This window comes from Rana temporaria (genome assembly GCF_905171775.1).
Source record: "Rana temporaria chromosome 3 unlocalized genomic scaffold, aRanTem1.1 chr3e, whole genome shotgun sequence".
Taxonomy (NCBI): Eukaryota; Metazoa; Chordata; class Amphibia; order Anura; family Ranidae; genus Rana; species Rana temporaria.
Window position 1 is genome coordinate 152,812 of NW_024404427.1, and position 17,044 is coordinate 169,855.

Sequence of the window (17,044 nt, forward strand, 5' to 3'; positions counted from 1 at the left end):
TGAGGACAGACAAGGTCAGTTACAGGACACTACATCTATTCTTGAAGTTCTACGTCAAGACAGTGGGTGGAGATATGTTACTTAAATATACTCAAGTGGGTGTTACGTTTGTGACAGAAGCCTGCCACCATCCATGGAGCTAATCTAAATGTGAATTATGCTTAGCTTGGCTTTTAAAACAGTATAAGTATACATGTGGTTTCCGTAGCTAGTTAGGAAGCTCTAGGGTCACCGACCCTACAGACGAGATGGGGGTAGGAAGCCCCAACCTGCTGGAAGGGACCTTTCCCAGCAGAGACGTACCAGCATATCTTTCCTCCATCTGTAACCTTCTGAATTATCATCCTGTCATGTGTTATCAGCTGCCAATATGTAAGCATTGACTGTTTGCTTGTCCTGTCTTGAAGAATAAAGTTCGTACTATTTGAAGAAAACCTGAGTTTTGAATATTGGGAATGAAAAGCGCCTGGGAAAGAGACTATTGACATATCACATGATACGTGTTAAAAATGTTCTCTCTCTCTCCCACATTCAACATTGGCGAGCGCCAGCCAAATTGGTCATCTTTTTTCCTAAAGCCTTGAAACAGGGGGGGATAAATAGACGAGGGGCCAGATCCACGTACCCTGACGCATATTTCCGTCGGGAGTAGCGTATCTCTGATACACTATGCCGCCGTAACTTACAGTTTTTTTTTGTATCCTCAAAGAATTTGCGCCGTAAGTTACGGCGGCGTAGTGTAACTTTGGTGGCGTAAGGGTGCGCAATTCAAATGGATGTGATGGGGGCGTGTTTTATGTAAATACGTCTTGACCCGACGTAATTGACGTTTTTTTTTCCAACTGCGCATGCGCCGTCCGTGGGGATATACCAGTGCGCGTGCTCTAAATTAAACCGGAACAAGCCAATGCTTACGACGGTGACTTCATTCTACGCAAGGCCCTATTCGCGAACGACTTACGCAAACGACGTAACATTTTCAAAATTAGACGCGGGAACGACGGTCATACTTAACAGAGGATACGCCTCATACAGCAGGGGTAACTATACGCCAAAAAAAAGCCTTACGGAAGCGACGTAAAAAAATGCACCGGCCGGACGTACGTTCGTGGATAGGCATACTCGACGCGGAAATCAACGGAAACCCCACCTAGCGGCCAGCGTAAATATGCACCTACAATCCGACGGCGTACTGAGACGTACGCCAGTCGGATCGAGCCCTCATTCAGTCGTATCTTGTTTTGTGGATACAAAACAAAGATACGACGGGGGAACTTTGAAATTATGGGCGTATCAATAGATAAACCGGCGTAATTCGTTTGTGGATCTGGCCCGAGATGTTGTTCAAGTCTTGAAAAAAAAAACAGATCAAAAGAACCTAGAAGCAAAGAGGCGTTTATGTTCCAACAGATGACAGAAGGCTCAAAAACACAATAGTGAGTTTTTACGCTGTCTGTTTTCTCACCTGTAGAAAAAAAAACTAAGACTACAAGGCTTACGAGGCTGATGGGCCAGCTATCTGGACAGAATGTTTTCAAGATATCGTGCAAAATCCAGCGAGGACTTTCTGGTTATGGAGAAAAATCGTAAACGTTTACATACGTGAAGAACTGCCAAGAAGATTCTAAAAGGTGAGAATGTCTCACAGAAAAAGTGTTGAAATAGGATCTAAAGCTTCACGTTATTTATTTTTAAAGGCCAACATTGATGCACCAGGCAGACATACACTTTGGGTGAGCTAATATGAAAGTTGGATTTTTGATGTTTTGGACAAGTCCAAGAATACACTATACATTCCTTTTGCATACACAAAAAGGAGAAAGACATTATTTATACGCACGCATCTTTACATTTGTTTACTTAAGGCCATTATTTTTAGACTAACTAAACATTACATTTACACGAGCCAAAAGAACAAGGCGAGCCACGAACAAGACAAGAACTACTAGAAAATTATTCTTCAAAGAAAATAAGGACATTATTCTTCCAAGAAAAAGCAACAAACGAAGATAAAGCAACAAGAAAAAGCAACATGAAAAAGCAACATGAAAAAGCAACAAGAAAAATAAACCAACAGACAAAGTTTAAAGGACATTGTTTATCTCTTGTTTTTTTAAGTGTACACAGGTAAATCATTCTAAACAAGGGGTAAATATGTTTTTTATTTAAGTGGATTAACATGGGATGGTTAAAAATCTCAAAGTTCAGAAGTATATCCCTGTACTATCGGGAATTGATATATTCTATGGGGTAGATCCACGTACATCGGCACATATATAGACCGGCGTAGCGCATCTCCTTTACGTTATGCCGGCTCAACTTAGAGAGGCAAGTACCGTATCCTCAGAGTATTTGCGCCCGACGATGCGCCGGCGTAACATAAATTACGAGGCCTAAGCCGGAGTAATTGAAAGTAGGAAGGAAGTGGGCGTGTTCCATTGAAATGAGCCATGCCCCCATGCAAATGAAGGGCCGAACGGACGGCGCATGCGTAGTGATGCTGACTATGTTCAGCGCCTCTCTGCGCATGCTCACAACTCGTGGGGCTGCATTCATTTACAAAGTGGGGCTGCATTCATATACAAAGTGGGACTGCAGTCATATACAAAGTGGGACTGCAGTCATATACAAAGTGGGACTGCATTCATATACAAAAGTAGGACTGCATTCATAGACAAAAGTGGGGCTGCATTCATATACAAAGTGGGGCTGCATTCATATACAAAGTGGGGCTGCATTCATATACAAAGTGGGGCTGCATTCATATACAAAGTGGGACTGCATTCATATACAAAGTGGGACTGCATTCATATACAAAGTGGGACTGCATTCATATACAAAAGTGGGACTGCATTGGTAGACAAAAGTGGGGCTGCATTAATATACAAAAGTGGGGCTGCATTAATATACAAAAGTGGGGCTGCATTCATATACAAAAGTGGGGCTGCATTCATATACAAAAGTGGGGCTGCATTCATATACAAAGTGGGGCTGCATTAATATACAAAGTGGGGCTGCATTCATAGACAAAAGTGGGACTGCATTCATAGACAAAAGTGGGACTGCATTCATATACACAAGTGGGGCTGCATTCATATACAAAAGTGGGGCTGCATTTATATATACAGCGGGGCTGCATTCATATACAAAAGTGGGACTGCATTAATATACAAAAGTGGGGCTGCATTCATATACAAAAGTGGAGCTGAATTTATATACAAAAGTGGGACTGCATTTATATACAAAAGTGGGACTGCATTCATAGACAAAAGTGGGACTGCATTCATATACAAAAGTGGGGCTGCATTTATATACAAAAGTGGGGCTGCATTTATATACAGGGGTGGGACTGCATTTATATACAAAAGTGGGGCTGCATTTATATACAAAAGTAGGACTGCATTCATATACAAAAGTGGGGCTGCATTCATATACAAAAGTGGGGCTGCATTTATATATACAGCTGGGCTGCATTCATATACAAAAGTGGGACTGCATTAATATACAAAAGTGGGGCTGCATTCATATACAAAAGTGGGGCTGAATTCATATACAAAAGTGGGACTGCATTTATATACAAAAGTGGGGCTGCATTCAGTGGGACTGAATTTATATACAAAAGTGGGACTGAATTTATATACAAAAGTGGGGCTGCATTCATATGTACAGTGAGGCTGCAATGATGGTCACTGATGAGGCTGCATTGATCTCTTGTACCATGTCTTCAGTCTCTGACCATCTCTTGTACCATGACCACCCCTTGTACCACGTCTGCAGTCTCTGACCATCCCTTGTACCACGTCTGCAGTCTCTGACCATCCCTTGTACCATATCTGCAGTCTCTGACCATCTCTTGTACCATGTCTGCAGTCTCTGATCATCCTTTGTACCATGACTGCAGTCTCTGACCATCTCTTGTACCATGTCTGCAGTCTCTGACCATCTCTTGTACCATGTCTGCAGTCTCTGACCATCCCTTGTACCATGTCTGCAGGCTCTGACCATCTCTTGTACCATGTCTGCAGTCTCTGATCATCCTTTGTACCATGTCTGCAGTCTCTGACCATCTCTTGTACCATGTCTGCAGTCTCTGACCATCTCTTGTACCATGTCTGCAGTCTCTGACCATCTCTTGTACCATGTCTGCAGTCTCTGACCATCCCTTGTACCATGTCTGCAGTCTCTGCCCATCTCTTGTACCATGTCTGCAGTCTCTGACCATCTCTTGTACCATGTCTTCAGTCTCTGACCATCTCTTGTACCATGTCTGCAGTCTCTGACCATCTCTTGTACCATGTCTGCAGTCTCTGACCATCCCTTGTACCACGTCTGCAGTCTCTGATCATCTCCTGTATCATGTCTGCAGTCTCTGATCATCCTTTGTACCATGACTGCAGTCTCTGACCATCTCTTGTACCATGTCTGCAGTCTCTGACCATCTCTTGTACCATGTCTGCAGTCTCTGACCATCCCTTGTACCATGTCTGCAGTCTCTGACCATCTCTTGTACCATGTCTGCAGTCTCTGATCATCCTTTGTACCATGTCTGCAGTCTCTGACCATCTCTTGTACCATGTCTGCAGTCTCTGACCATCTCTTGTACCATGTCTGCAGTCTCTGACCATCTCTTGTACCATGTCTGCAGTCTCTGACCATCTCTTGTACCATGTCTGCAGTCTCTGACCATCCCTTGTACCATGTCTGCAGTCTCTGCCCATCTCTTGTACCATGTCTGCAGTCTCTGACCATCTCTTGTACCATGTCTTCAGTCTCTGACCATCTCTTGTACCATGTCTGCAGTCTCTGACCATCTCTTGTACCATGTCTGCAGTCTCTGACCATCCCTTGTACCACGTCTGCAGTCTCTGATCATCTCCTGTATCATGTCTGCAGTCTCTGACCATCTCTTGTACCACGTCTGCAGTCTCTGACCATCCATTGTACCATGTCTGCAGTCTCTGACCATCACTTGTACCATGTCTGCAGTCCCTGACAATCGTCTACAAACTATGGGATAGATTTATGGCATTTATATTTCATTTTTTTTACTAGTAATGGCGGCGATCATTGATTTTTTAGCGGTACTGCAACATTGCAGCGGACACACCGGACACCTAATTGAGTTCTGTAAGCAACACCTTATTTTCCGGCAGTGCCCCTCCCGAGACTAGACTCTGGATCCGCCCTTGGTTGAAGCTAAAATTATGCAGTGTGATAAAGCCACAGTTATGTAAGTAAATCATGCAAAAGTTGCTTTATCAATTTTTCAGTGGATATTTATTGGGAAGGAATTTTGTGCTTTCATAAACGGATCCATATATTGGCACAATTGAACTTCCTGTATATTTTGTCAACACTGAAAGATGACCTTAAGCCATGTGTTTGTTACAGAGCACATGTGGTTCAATTAATCATACTGTATGGTTGGTTTTGAAAAAAAGTATTTCAACATGAATAAGAGTCTTACTGAAATAGAATATTTAGAAAAGCGAACCTAAATAAATGTTTTTTTGCAAAATTAAAATGGTTATAAGTGAAAGTATGGTAAAAGAAAAATACAATAATCTAGTAAAATTATTACTTTTACAAAATATAATTAGTCACAGAATAAAGAGGGGGACGATGAAAATTTTGTCTCAGTACAGACTGATAATGGAGATAAAATTAATTGTAAAAATAATTGATTCCAACAATTATGGATAAAATTATTTTTAAGTGAAAATATTTATTTTTGCATATCCAGGTACCTGACAGATTGACTGACAAATTGATTAATTGATTTTTTGTTTAAGCTAATGAAAGAAATTTTGAACTACTGATTATTAGAGCATTTTTGTCATCAAACTTCTGAATATTGTTTTATTATGTTTATAGAGCAATTCAAAGGGGAAAGAGTAACCAAAGTATTGCGAGATTTTGCAATCTATGTAAATTGATTATATTATATTTTTCACCTGCTAAAGGAGGATACAAGGATGTTTTTTCCTTTTAGTTAATTTTTTTGATAAATTAATTAATTGAGGTAATTCTAGAAAAAATCATATATTTGTAATGAAAGCTAAGTTATGAACTTTGTCACATTCCATTGGGGTTTGTTTTCAAACCGTGGAATCAGATAATGATTTTTTTCATTTTTATAGGACAGGTGATGAAGGACATGTATGCAATTTTAGTATTTGATAAAGTTTTTATTTTCTTATCATCTTTAGTACCCAGATATAATAGAACGCTACAATAGTATTTTAAAGTCTAAATAGGGTAAGATGATTCAAGAAAAGGTAAATATTAGGTGATTTATTTACCTGTTATATTTTTTCGTTTAAAAACTTTTCTAAAATAAGGGTTTATTAATTTTTTGAGTTAATGACAAGATGAAGAATGTCTGTTCTTCTATGTCTTTTTAAGATTAGCATATATAGTTATTTGCAATCTGTTGCATAGGACAAAGTACAGGTATAGGAATTTCAGAAGTTTGTTCACAAAACATGACTAGGCCTTTGCTAAATTTAAATGGAAAATTATGTTTTGAATAAGATTTCTACTTCTCATGAGTAGGTTTCATAATTTATTCCAGTAGCTAAAGATATGGTTAAGAATTATAGATCTGAAGGTACCAGGGATGTCAATAGAAATGCCAACTGAAATATCATTTGGAATTTCAAATTGGGAAGGTTATTTTATTTTTTGGATTCTTCCATGACCATGATACAAGAACAACTAAACTTCTATTTGTTATTACTTCTATTTTTTTTTCAAAATAATTTTTTGATTATGTTATCAAGGATCATCATTTTTGTATGAACTTCAATGATTTATTTATATGGACTTACATCAAAAGTGACATATTGATCGGTCGATCATTATGTAAGGGGGAGTTGGAATTTAATTCTAATATAGGATTTTTTTTTGTTTTTTTTTTAAATATGGAAAAATTGTTGTTATATTTTGGTTTCTAAATCTTTTATAAGAATACATATTGATATACATAAAATTATTATTTCACATAGAATAATTAATTTTTATAGAACACATAACTTGGGAAAGTTGGATGGATAGTTTGTTATTACAAGAATGTATAACGAAGTATACATTTGAAGTATTAATATAGTTAGAGTACATACAGGTTTGTGTGGAAGAAAAGGATTTGATTTAAAGTGTCTAAACAGAATTATTGTTGAATTAAAAAAATATAGAATATTGAAAAATAAATAAAAGAAAGAGTTGCTTGCTGGTCATAGATGGATAAATAAATTAAATGGATGGATTAAAAAGATAGAAAAATAAATAGAAAGAAAAATAGAATATATAAAAATATGACAATCAAATAATGGGAAAGTTATGTTTTTATGTATCCACAGACAAGTAGATTACGTATTATGTTTATTATTGTTCGGTATCAAGGATAATGTATAATAACTTATACTGAAGAAATTTGGTTATTGAAATTTCAAAAGAAATGCAAGATACTTTATTTATTAATTAATAATTTCTATTATAGAGTAATATAATTTGATACATCAAATATATTTTTCTTCTTTATGTTAAAATAGTTATATGATATGGTTGAAGTTATAAGAAGTAACATTTATTGAGGTAAAGGAAGAAAATTTTATTATTACATAATGTAGATAATAATATAATAATTTATAGCTTCTTACTGGAATAAAATGGTTAAATATTTCACTGGAATATCTGAGTTTTGGAAAAAGTTTATGTACAATATCTGAAATGCTAAATTGTATTTGTGACGGTATTAGAATAATATCCCAGTCAAAGATTCCCTTCTTCCCATAAAGAAAATCACCCAATATTCCATGAGGAGGAATATTCCTGGGGTCGCCCAATAAGCCACACATGAGTCAGAGCTTACTGCTGGAACACGACAGTTTAATGGCAGCTTGCTGCTGGTATATATGCAGTTTACAAGCTAAATCCTCAATCAAAGAACAATGAGATCTCCACCCCCTTTCCACACACAGTGGGGGCTCTCAAACAGATTATAGGCAGACACTTCGGAGTCGACCCTGAAAACATTTCTTTAGATAATGACATCAGTGAAGGTAATTACTAGTTGTAACAGAATACATTATCTAGACAGCCTGGCCCGCATATAGAAGAGATAATTACCACAATGAAGCAATCAGAATAATTAACATGAGACCCTTCTAATCACAGTAAACAGTAAACACAGGGCTTCTTCACACAACACAATAGATTAATTACCCTTTGAAATAGGGCTGGCTGAGGGAGGGACAGTAACATTTCAACAGCCTGTAACACATGAATCCTTTTTACCTCTAACACACACACACACACAGCATAACTAGCAGGGAGAATTACACTGAAGCATATCCTTCACAATGGCCCCCCTTTTTCTCCCTGCTCCGGCAACCCGTTTGGACCTTTCCTGGTCCAGTAGGGTTGACGGGTTCAGAGCTTTTAGTCCATCTCAGGTATGCCACCGGGTCGTCAGATCACACGCCGGTCAGTCCCCAAGTCTTTGTGCGATCTGCAGAGTCACCAGAAGTCAGTGTGAAGACGGCGGATGGGTCTGTGCGCCGCCGTCTAGGTGTCCCGCTATGGGAGGGGGCAGGTTATGGCTCTGAAGTGACAATCACAGGAGATTCATAAAAAGAAAAAGTTATATTTGTTGAAATGCTGTAGCACTGGTGCTCAGAGTCCGGGGGGGGGGGGTTGGATCAGTGCCCCATAGGGTCAGTCACCCCCTGCTCCCTCCGCAGCCGCCGGTTCTCCACTTTGAGCTTCTCCAGCTCCCTCTCCAGTTCATGGAGCCTGGGGGGGTCGGCCTGCTGTGACCTCAGGCGGTTGTTCTCCTCCTCCATGCGGCTTATGCACTCCTCCAGCTCCATGTACTCACGGATCAGCTCCTGCTTGCTCATGTCCTGCAGGCTCTCCACGTGGTCCTTCATCATCAGGAACTGGGTGGTGGTGTAAGGGGCCACCGGTGGGCCCTTGGCGAATATCTCGGCCCACATCTGGGACGCCCGCTGCGACTCCCTCTCCTCCAGTCGCTTCTTCTCCTCCCAGGACAGCTTGTTATACGGCTTCCAGGACCTCTTCTTCTTGGAGGGTAGCCGGCGGTGCCTCTTTCTGCCCAGCTCCCTCCAGGGCCCCTCCGGCTCATGGCTGTCGCCCATGACCAGCTGACAATGGTGTTCCCTGTTGTCCGTAATAACAGATTGTACCATGAGGGCTTCGTAAGGGGTGCCCAATGGTTCTTCCTGACCCAGCTCCTGGAGATCCCAAGCCGAGTTTACACAATGGGCTGCTGCTGGTGGGCGGTACCCAGGTTGAGACCAATTTGACCTGGTGTTGTCATTCATGGGGCAATTCTGCTTGAAGTGACCCAGCTGTTTGCACCGGAAGCAGCGTTGTTCGTTGTCCTCCTGGCGTGGATAGCGAGGGCTACATGTCACCGGTCTGTTAGGAGGTTGATATCTATCGGCTGGTGGATGTGAGGGCGCCGTTGGTCGTGGAGGTTGTACCCGTGGTGTGACCTGGTTTGTCTTGCGAGTATCCGCATATTCATCCACCAACTTCGCAGCCTCTGGTAGAGTCATGGGCCTGCGATCTCTCACCCAGTCTTTGACGTCCGTCTGGATGTGATTGTAAAATTGCTCCAGGAGCATTAGTTGCAAAATGTCCTCTGCGGTGGTGGCCTGGCTGCTGTTAACCCAGTTAGAGGCCGACAGGGATAACTGGCATGCCCATTCCGCGTAAGAGTCTTTCGTGGTTTTGCGTGAGTCCCTGAACCTCTGTCGGTGGGACTCTGGGGTTACTGCATAACGAGCCAGGAGCACTTCTTTAACCCGGGCGTAGCTATGGATATCCTGATCTGGCACGGTCCGGAAAGCATCAGAAGCTTTGCCTGACAGTTTGCCTGACAATATTGCAACCCACTCTCCTCTAGCTATTCGGTGCAGGTTACATTGTCGCTCAAAATCTGCCAGGTAGTTATCAATCTCACAGTCCTTTTCATCAAAAGCTTTAAAAGCGCTAAACGGAATCTTCCTTGCGTCTGCTGTGCTGTACTCACTGTTCGGAGAATGTGCGGCTGCTTGTTGGACTGCTGCCAGTTTTAACTGTAGTTCTGCGTCTCTTATTTGTTTAGCCTCCTGTAGTTCTGCATCTCTTATTTGTTTAGCCTCCTGTAGTTCTGCGTCTCTTATTTGTTTAGCCTCCTGTAGTTCTGCGTCTCTTATTTGTTTAGCCTCCTCCGCTAACAGGTCCATCACTTTCAGCACCACATCCGCCGTTGGGTTCGGACCGAACCATGCTAGCTTCTCTCTCATTACTTTGTTGGCTGGCGATTTCTCCTCCTGAATCACTGGTGTCTCCATCTCTTGTACTGCTGGCGTTGCTGCAACCAAGTTCTCCTGGCCTAGCTCCATTAATTCTGCTATGATGACCCGCTTGGTTTTGTTGCTAGCAATCCTTCCACGAACTTCCAGTAGTTCTTCCAGTGTCTGCTTGGAATACGGGTGTAAAGGAGAGTAGAGGGGAAAATCCCGCTGCTGTCAACCAGTTGTGACGGTATTAGAATGATATCCCAGTCAAAGATTCCCTTCTTCCCATAAAGAAAATCACCCAATATTCCATGAGGAGGAATATTCCTGGGGTCGCCCAATAAGCCACACATGAGTCAGAGCTTACTGCTGGAACACGACAGTTTAATGGCAGCTTGCTGCTGGTATATATGCAGTTTACAAGCTAAATCCTCAATCAAAGAACAATGAAATCTCCACCCCCTTTCCACACACAGTGGGGGCTCTCAAACAGATTATAGGCAGACACTTCGGAGTCGACCCTGAAAACATTTCTTTAGATAATGACATCAGTGAAGGTAATTACTAGTTGTAACAGAATACATTATCTAGACAGTCTGGCCCCGCATATAGAAGAGATAATTACCACAATGAAGCAATCAGAATAATTAACATGAGACCCTTCTAATCACAGTAAACAGTAAACACAGGGCTTCTTCACACAACACAATAGATCAATTACCCTTTGAAATAGGGCTGGCTGAGGGAGGGACAGTAACATTTCAACAGCCTGTAACACATGAATCCTTTTTACCTCTAACACACACACACACAGCATAACTAGCAGGGAGAATTACACTGAAGCATATCCTTCACAGTATTGTTTGTATTGAAATAAGAGGATCATATTATTTAAGATGAATGCACTTATTTTGTTTGTTAATTATAGTGCATTAAGGGGGAATTGTTAGATTTTACATTTATTAATATTTTTATGTGATAAACGTTTCTGAATCACTGGTTAAACATGGTAGTTTTAGGTTTGCTGAGGACAGAGAAATGCCATCTGTTATAGGCTACATGTATTTTTGGAGTTTTATGTCAAGACAGTGGGTGGAGATATGTTACTTAAATATAAACAAGTGGGTGTTACGTTTATCACCAACCTTCTTTGGAGCTAGTCTAAATGTGAATTATGCTTAGCTTGGCTTTTAAAACAGTATAAGTATACATGTGGTGTGCATAGCTAGCTAGGAAGCTCTGGGGTCACCAACCCTACAAGGAGATGGGGGCCCACCCAACAGGAAGCTTTCTCTATGGAAGCCGAGCAGAAAGACGTACCATCATACCATCATTACATCTATTTCCTCCTTCTGAAACCTTTCTGAATTACCATCTAGCAATGTATAACCAGCTGTAACTATGTAAGCATTGGCTATTTGTTTGTCTATCACGGAAGAATAAAGTTCATACTATTTGAAGAAAAATTGATGGCACAGTGGCTGCGTTTTATGGCATGGCACAGTGGTGACAATTAATGGGCATAGTGGCGACAATTGATGGCACAGTGGCTGCGTTTTATGGCATGGCACAGTGGTGACAATTGATGGGCACCGTGGCGATAAATGATGGCACAGTGGCTGCATTTGATGGCTTGGCACAGTGGTGACAATTGATGGCATGGCACAGTGGCAAAGTGGTACTACAGCGCTACTACTTAATAATTCAAAGGAAAAAATAAACAACAAATAAATAATACAGCTGCGAACACAAAAAGGTGTACAAAACCAAACGTGATAAATGAAGAAAATTGGTGCTGCGCTAGTATTAACTTGTTCTTATTCATACAATAGTGCATATGAGATCCCCAATAAATCAAAATTTAAGGGCATCAAAGGTGCAAATAAACATTGAATCACAATCAATATATATGAGAGGATATAATAGTGAAGTGCTGGTGCCAAAAAACAAACAGTCCCGTTTGAGATCAGCAAAAAGCCTCCATGGAAAACACACAGCAACCTGCACAATCACTAAAGAAAAAAAAAGGCAAAAAAGGCAAACAATCCTGTATGAGGAATCCTGCAACAGACAATTCCGTGTATGGAAGCTTCACTCCCTAGATCTCCTTTTCTTTCAGGACAATACTGCTCATAAAGGGAAAACAAGGAAACAAATATGGTGCAAATAACGTTTTGAGAAAGATCAAATGAATACTGCAATACAGCGATTGCACTCACGATACACTCAGATCAACCAGGCTCAGCTGTAGAGTCAAACGCCGCTCAGTGCTTTACGATCTCCTCACTGGGACGAATCTCCCATCGATTGCGTCACTTAGGCTCCTCCCCCACGCGTATCGTCACTGGACACGTGACTTATTCATGAATCCTTTTTTTCCATTTATGAGCAGTATTGTCCTGAAAGAAAAGGAGATCTAGGGAGTGAAGCTTCCATACACGGAATTGTCTGTTGCAGGATTCCTCATACAGGATTGTTTGCCTTTTTTTTTCCTTTAGTGATTGTGCAGGTTGCTGTGTGTTTTCCATGGAGGCTTTTTGCTGATCTCAAACGGGACTGTTTGTTTTTTGGCACCAGCACTTCACTATTATATCCTCTCATATATATTGATTGTGATTCAATGTTTATTTGCACCTTTGATGCCCTTAAATTTTGATTTATTGGGGATCTCATATGCACTATTGTATGAATAAGAACAAGTTAATACTAGCGCAGCACCTATTTTCTTCATGGCACAGTGGCAACAATTGATGGCACAGTGGCTGCATTTGATGGGCACAGTGGCTGCATTTTATGGGCACAGTGGCTGCATTTTATGGGCACAGTGGCTGTGTTTTATAAGCACAGTGGCTGCATTTGATGGGCACAGTGGTTGCGTTTGATGGGCACAGTGAGGCTGCAATAGTTTTTTTGTTTGTTTGCGCCCCCCCAAATTTTTGAGCACCAGCCGCCAATGGGTCTCACTATCTAGGATAAAACATGTGTTATAATTTTGTAACATCTTAAAAACATCGTCCTGTCAAGGTGAAGAGTGTGGAATCTTATCCACAAGACCATTTGGAATCTTGTGGATGAGGCCGCTATCCTCCCATAAGGTATTTCTGTTGTTTTTGTCTCTTTGTGTTATGCTCTTCACCATGACAGGATGATGTTTTTTAAGATGTGTGACCCCCTGGAAGACGGGTGTTCTGCAAAGGGTCTGGTGGTTGGCTGAAAAAGAGAGAGATGTGAGAAAAAAGACTATGAAGAGAAAGTGGGGTGGGGTGCTCGGGTCCCCGAGAGGCCGGAGTAGACAGCAGGCATAGCATAGCCTATTGCTTAGGAGACAACAAAACATGTCCACTCCCTCCAGGAGGGGTGAAAACCTAACCCAGGGAGAAGGTATAACCAAATCCATGGGGTAGGGGGAGGCCCAGCAAAACGGCTTCAGGCCCGGCACACCACAAGAGCAACTGCTAAAGTATGCTAAGGTATGGGGGACCTTATGGTCCCAGGTACTTAGTCCCAGGGGGGCTCTCCTCCTCTCCATGTCGGGGGAGGACCAAAAATTCTTGGGGAGGGGTCCTAGAAAATCAGGGACGCAGCACAGAGTGGATCGACAGGTTAGCTCAAACAGAGTAACAAAAAAAAGTGTTCAGGCAGCAAATTTCTAACTTGTGATAAGTGAAATATAGCAAGTAACCTGAGATCTGAGCTCAGCCCCGCCCTGTGCAGACAAGTTGTAACCGAGTCCAGAGACTTTGAGTTTCATTTCTCTTCTGCTGTCAGCGATGGCGTCTGCTGATCTGAGAGCTGAGCTGGAATGTTCCGTCTGTCTGAACATTTATACCAATCCTGTAACCCTGAGATGTGGTCACAACTTCTGCCGGGTCTGTATTGATCGTGTGCTGGATACACAGGAGGGGTCTGGAGGGTATTCCTGTCCTGAATGCAGAGAGAAGTTTCCGGATCGTCCTGCACTGCAGAGGAACATGAAACTACATAACATAGCAGAGACTTTCCTGTCTGCTCAGCCAGATCAAGAGGAGTCCGGGGTCTTTTGTACTTACTGTGTGGACTCTCCTGTACCTGCTGTTAGATCCTGTCTGCTCTGTGAGGTTTCTCTGTGTGATAAACACCTGAGAGTCCACAAAAAGTCCCCAGAACACATCTTATGTGACCCCACCTTGTCCATGGAGAGCAGGAAATGCTCCGTCCATAAGAAGATCCTGGAGTATTACTGCACTGAGGATGAGACCTGTATCTGTGTGTCCTGCAGTTTGGCTGGAGAACATCGGGGACACCAGGTGGAGACACTGAATGAGGCTTCTGAGAAGAAGAAGGAGACACTGAGGAATGTTCTGCAGAATCTTCTGACAAAGAGAGAGGAGACGGAGGAAAGACTTCAGAGTCTGCAGGAACACAGGAGGAAAGTAGAAGAAGAAGAAGCTGGTGACACCGAGAGAGCCACTGTCTTGTTTAGAGATCTCAGGAGACGTCTTGAAGATCTGGAAAAGAGAATCCTGAGCGAAATCTCCGGGAGGGCAGAGCAGATCTCCATCTCCATCCGGGATCTGGAAATAAAGAAGGAGGAGCTGTCCAGGAAGATGCGTCACATTGAGGAGCTGTGTAACATGACGGATCCACTGACTGTCTTACAGGAATCAGACACAGGTGACTTGTGTGATACTGAGGATGGAGATAATGAGGACAGAGAGAGACATGAGAAGCTCCTCCATGATGGAGGGGGTCTGGATGTGGCGGGGGTCTTACACACAGGTTTATCTGATATAATAACAGAGGTAAATGTATACTTCCCTATACAGGGAGCTGCAGACATATTACTGGATGGAAACACAGCTAATAATGATCTACAGATATCAGATGACAGGAAAACTGTATTCTGGTCAGATATAGACCAGAATTACCCAGTAACAGCAGAGAGATTTCTTAATACTTCTCAAGTGTTTAGCAATCAGAGTTTCTCCTCAGGGAGACATTACTGGGAAGTGGATGTCGGGGGGTCAGAGAGATGGAGAGTCGGGATGTGTTACCCCAGTATAGAGAGGGGAGGATATTTATCATTCATTGGAAATAATAAGAAGTCCTGGGGATTGCTCAGGTCTATTAATCAGTATTATGTGATACATGACAGTAATAAGACCCCCTTACCCACCTATCCCCCCGGTAACAGAGTCAGGATAGATCTGGATTATGAGGCCGGGCGGATCTCCTTTTATGATCTGTGTGACCCGATCCGACACCTCCACACCTTCACCACCACCTTCACTGGGCCCCTCCATGCTGTGTTAGGTGTATGGGGAGGTTGTATAAAGATATGTGGGGGGAGGGGGACATGTGACATCACAGGGACAGTTGGTAGGATTGGTTGATTGTTCAGCCAATGATTGGAGGAAGTGGTGACTCCTGGGAGAAGTATGAGGGCTGCCATTGCAGGCCTCCATCTGAAAATGCTAGTTCCCTGGCTTTGTACTTGTTCCGGGTCAAACACTGGGACAGCATCAAATCCAAACCATAGACATGACAGCCAGGGAACTAGCATTCTCAAACGGAGAGTTTAGCAATGGCAGCCCCCATAATTCTCTCATGACAGATGTCCTTTTACCCCTTGCTGACTATCATATGTATATATACAGCCAGTCAACAAGAGGTTATACCAAGGTCATGGACACAGAAACTGGCCATTGGCTGTTTTGGGTGGCTTTACATTTTCTATGAATGTCGGCAGTTTTCAGTCCTGGAAATCCACGTCTCCTTCATACAGGAGAGAATTCTGGGAAATCTCTGGCAGAAAACATGATGAGGAATGAGTCTGCCCAATCTCCTGTTATATGATGATAGCAGACCATTAGCTGGGACTCTCCCTGGCTTGTCTTATGTTATCTCCGCTTTATCACATAACGATGATACAAAAGTCTACATTGTAATGTAAAGTGATGTTTTATTATATTATGGGGGAGGGGGATGGGTGTGTAATATAGAGTTATAGGGGGATACTGGAATGTTCTTGGAGGTTCCTTTTGCTCACATCATGTTGTTGGGTCATTTAACCCCTTCAAGACCAGAATGTTTCACCCCCTTCCTGCCCAGGACATTTCTCAGTTTTACCGCTGTCACTCTTTCAATGATAATTACTCGGTCATACAGCACTGTACCCAGACACATTTTATATAATTTCTTTTAAATAGATAGAGCTTTCTTTTGGTTACATATTTTTTTTTTAAATCAGGTAGACGTTTATTTGATAAAACCAACAAGTATATCCGTAACAATAAATGTTCCAGACAGTCCAAATACATTTTAACAAATCAACCAGAATAGAATTCATAGCCACACCTTATGACATTATGCAAGATAGGATGGTCAACTTTTGTTTTTTTATATATATATAAAAGGAAAAAAGACAAAAAAAATTGGGAAAAAATAGTTTTTCTTAATTTCTGTTATAACATTTTTGCAAATAATCTTTTTTCATAAATTTAGGCCAAAATGTATTCTACTGTATTTTTGGGGAAAAAACGCAAAATGATTGTATATTATTTAGTCTGTGTAAAAGTTATAGAGTCTACAAACTATGGGATATAGACGAGGGGTCTTCAAGAAGTTTCCGCACTTTTATATATTCGATGGAAACAGTGAGGGTGGGAGGAGTAGTCATTGAGTGAGTGAGAAACTTATATAGTGCAACACATGCGAACTGAATTGCCTCTGGGCGCTTGGTATCCATTCCCCGGGCC

The 17,044-nt window shown here is 41.8% G+C and overlaps 1 protein-coding gene across 1 annotated transcript; it reads left to right on the forward strand.

The window, feature by feature from the left end:
• Positions 1 to 14,038: 14,038 nt before the first annotated feature.
• On the forward strand, positions 14,039 to 16,737 carry LOC120921700 (E3 ubiquitin/ISG15 ligase TRIM25-like). The gene has a single exon (XM_040334240.1). The coding sequence runs from the start codon at positions 14,078 to 14,080 to the stop codon at positions 15,677 to 15,679; it is 1,602 nt and encodes a 533-aa protein (XP_040190174.1). The 5' UTR covers positions 14,039 to 14,077; the 3' UTR covers positions 15,680 to 16,737.
• Positions 16,738 to 17,044: the final 307 nt, after the last annotated feature.

What these genes read in the sequence shown, in the direction of transcription:
- LOC120921700 (XM_040334240.1), top strand. Translation starts at nt 14,078, where the DNA reads ATGGCGTCTGCTGATCTGAGAGCTGAGCTGGAATGTTCCGTCTGTCTG.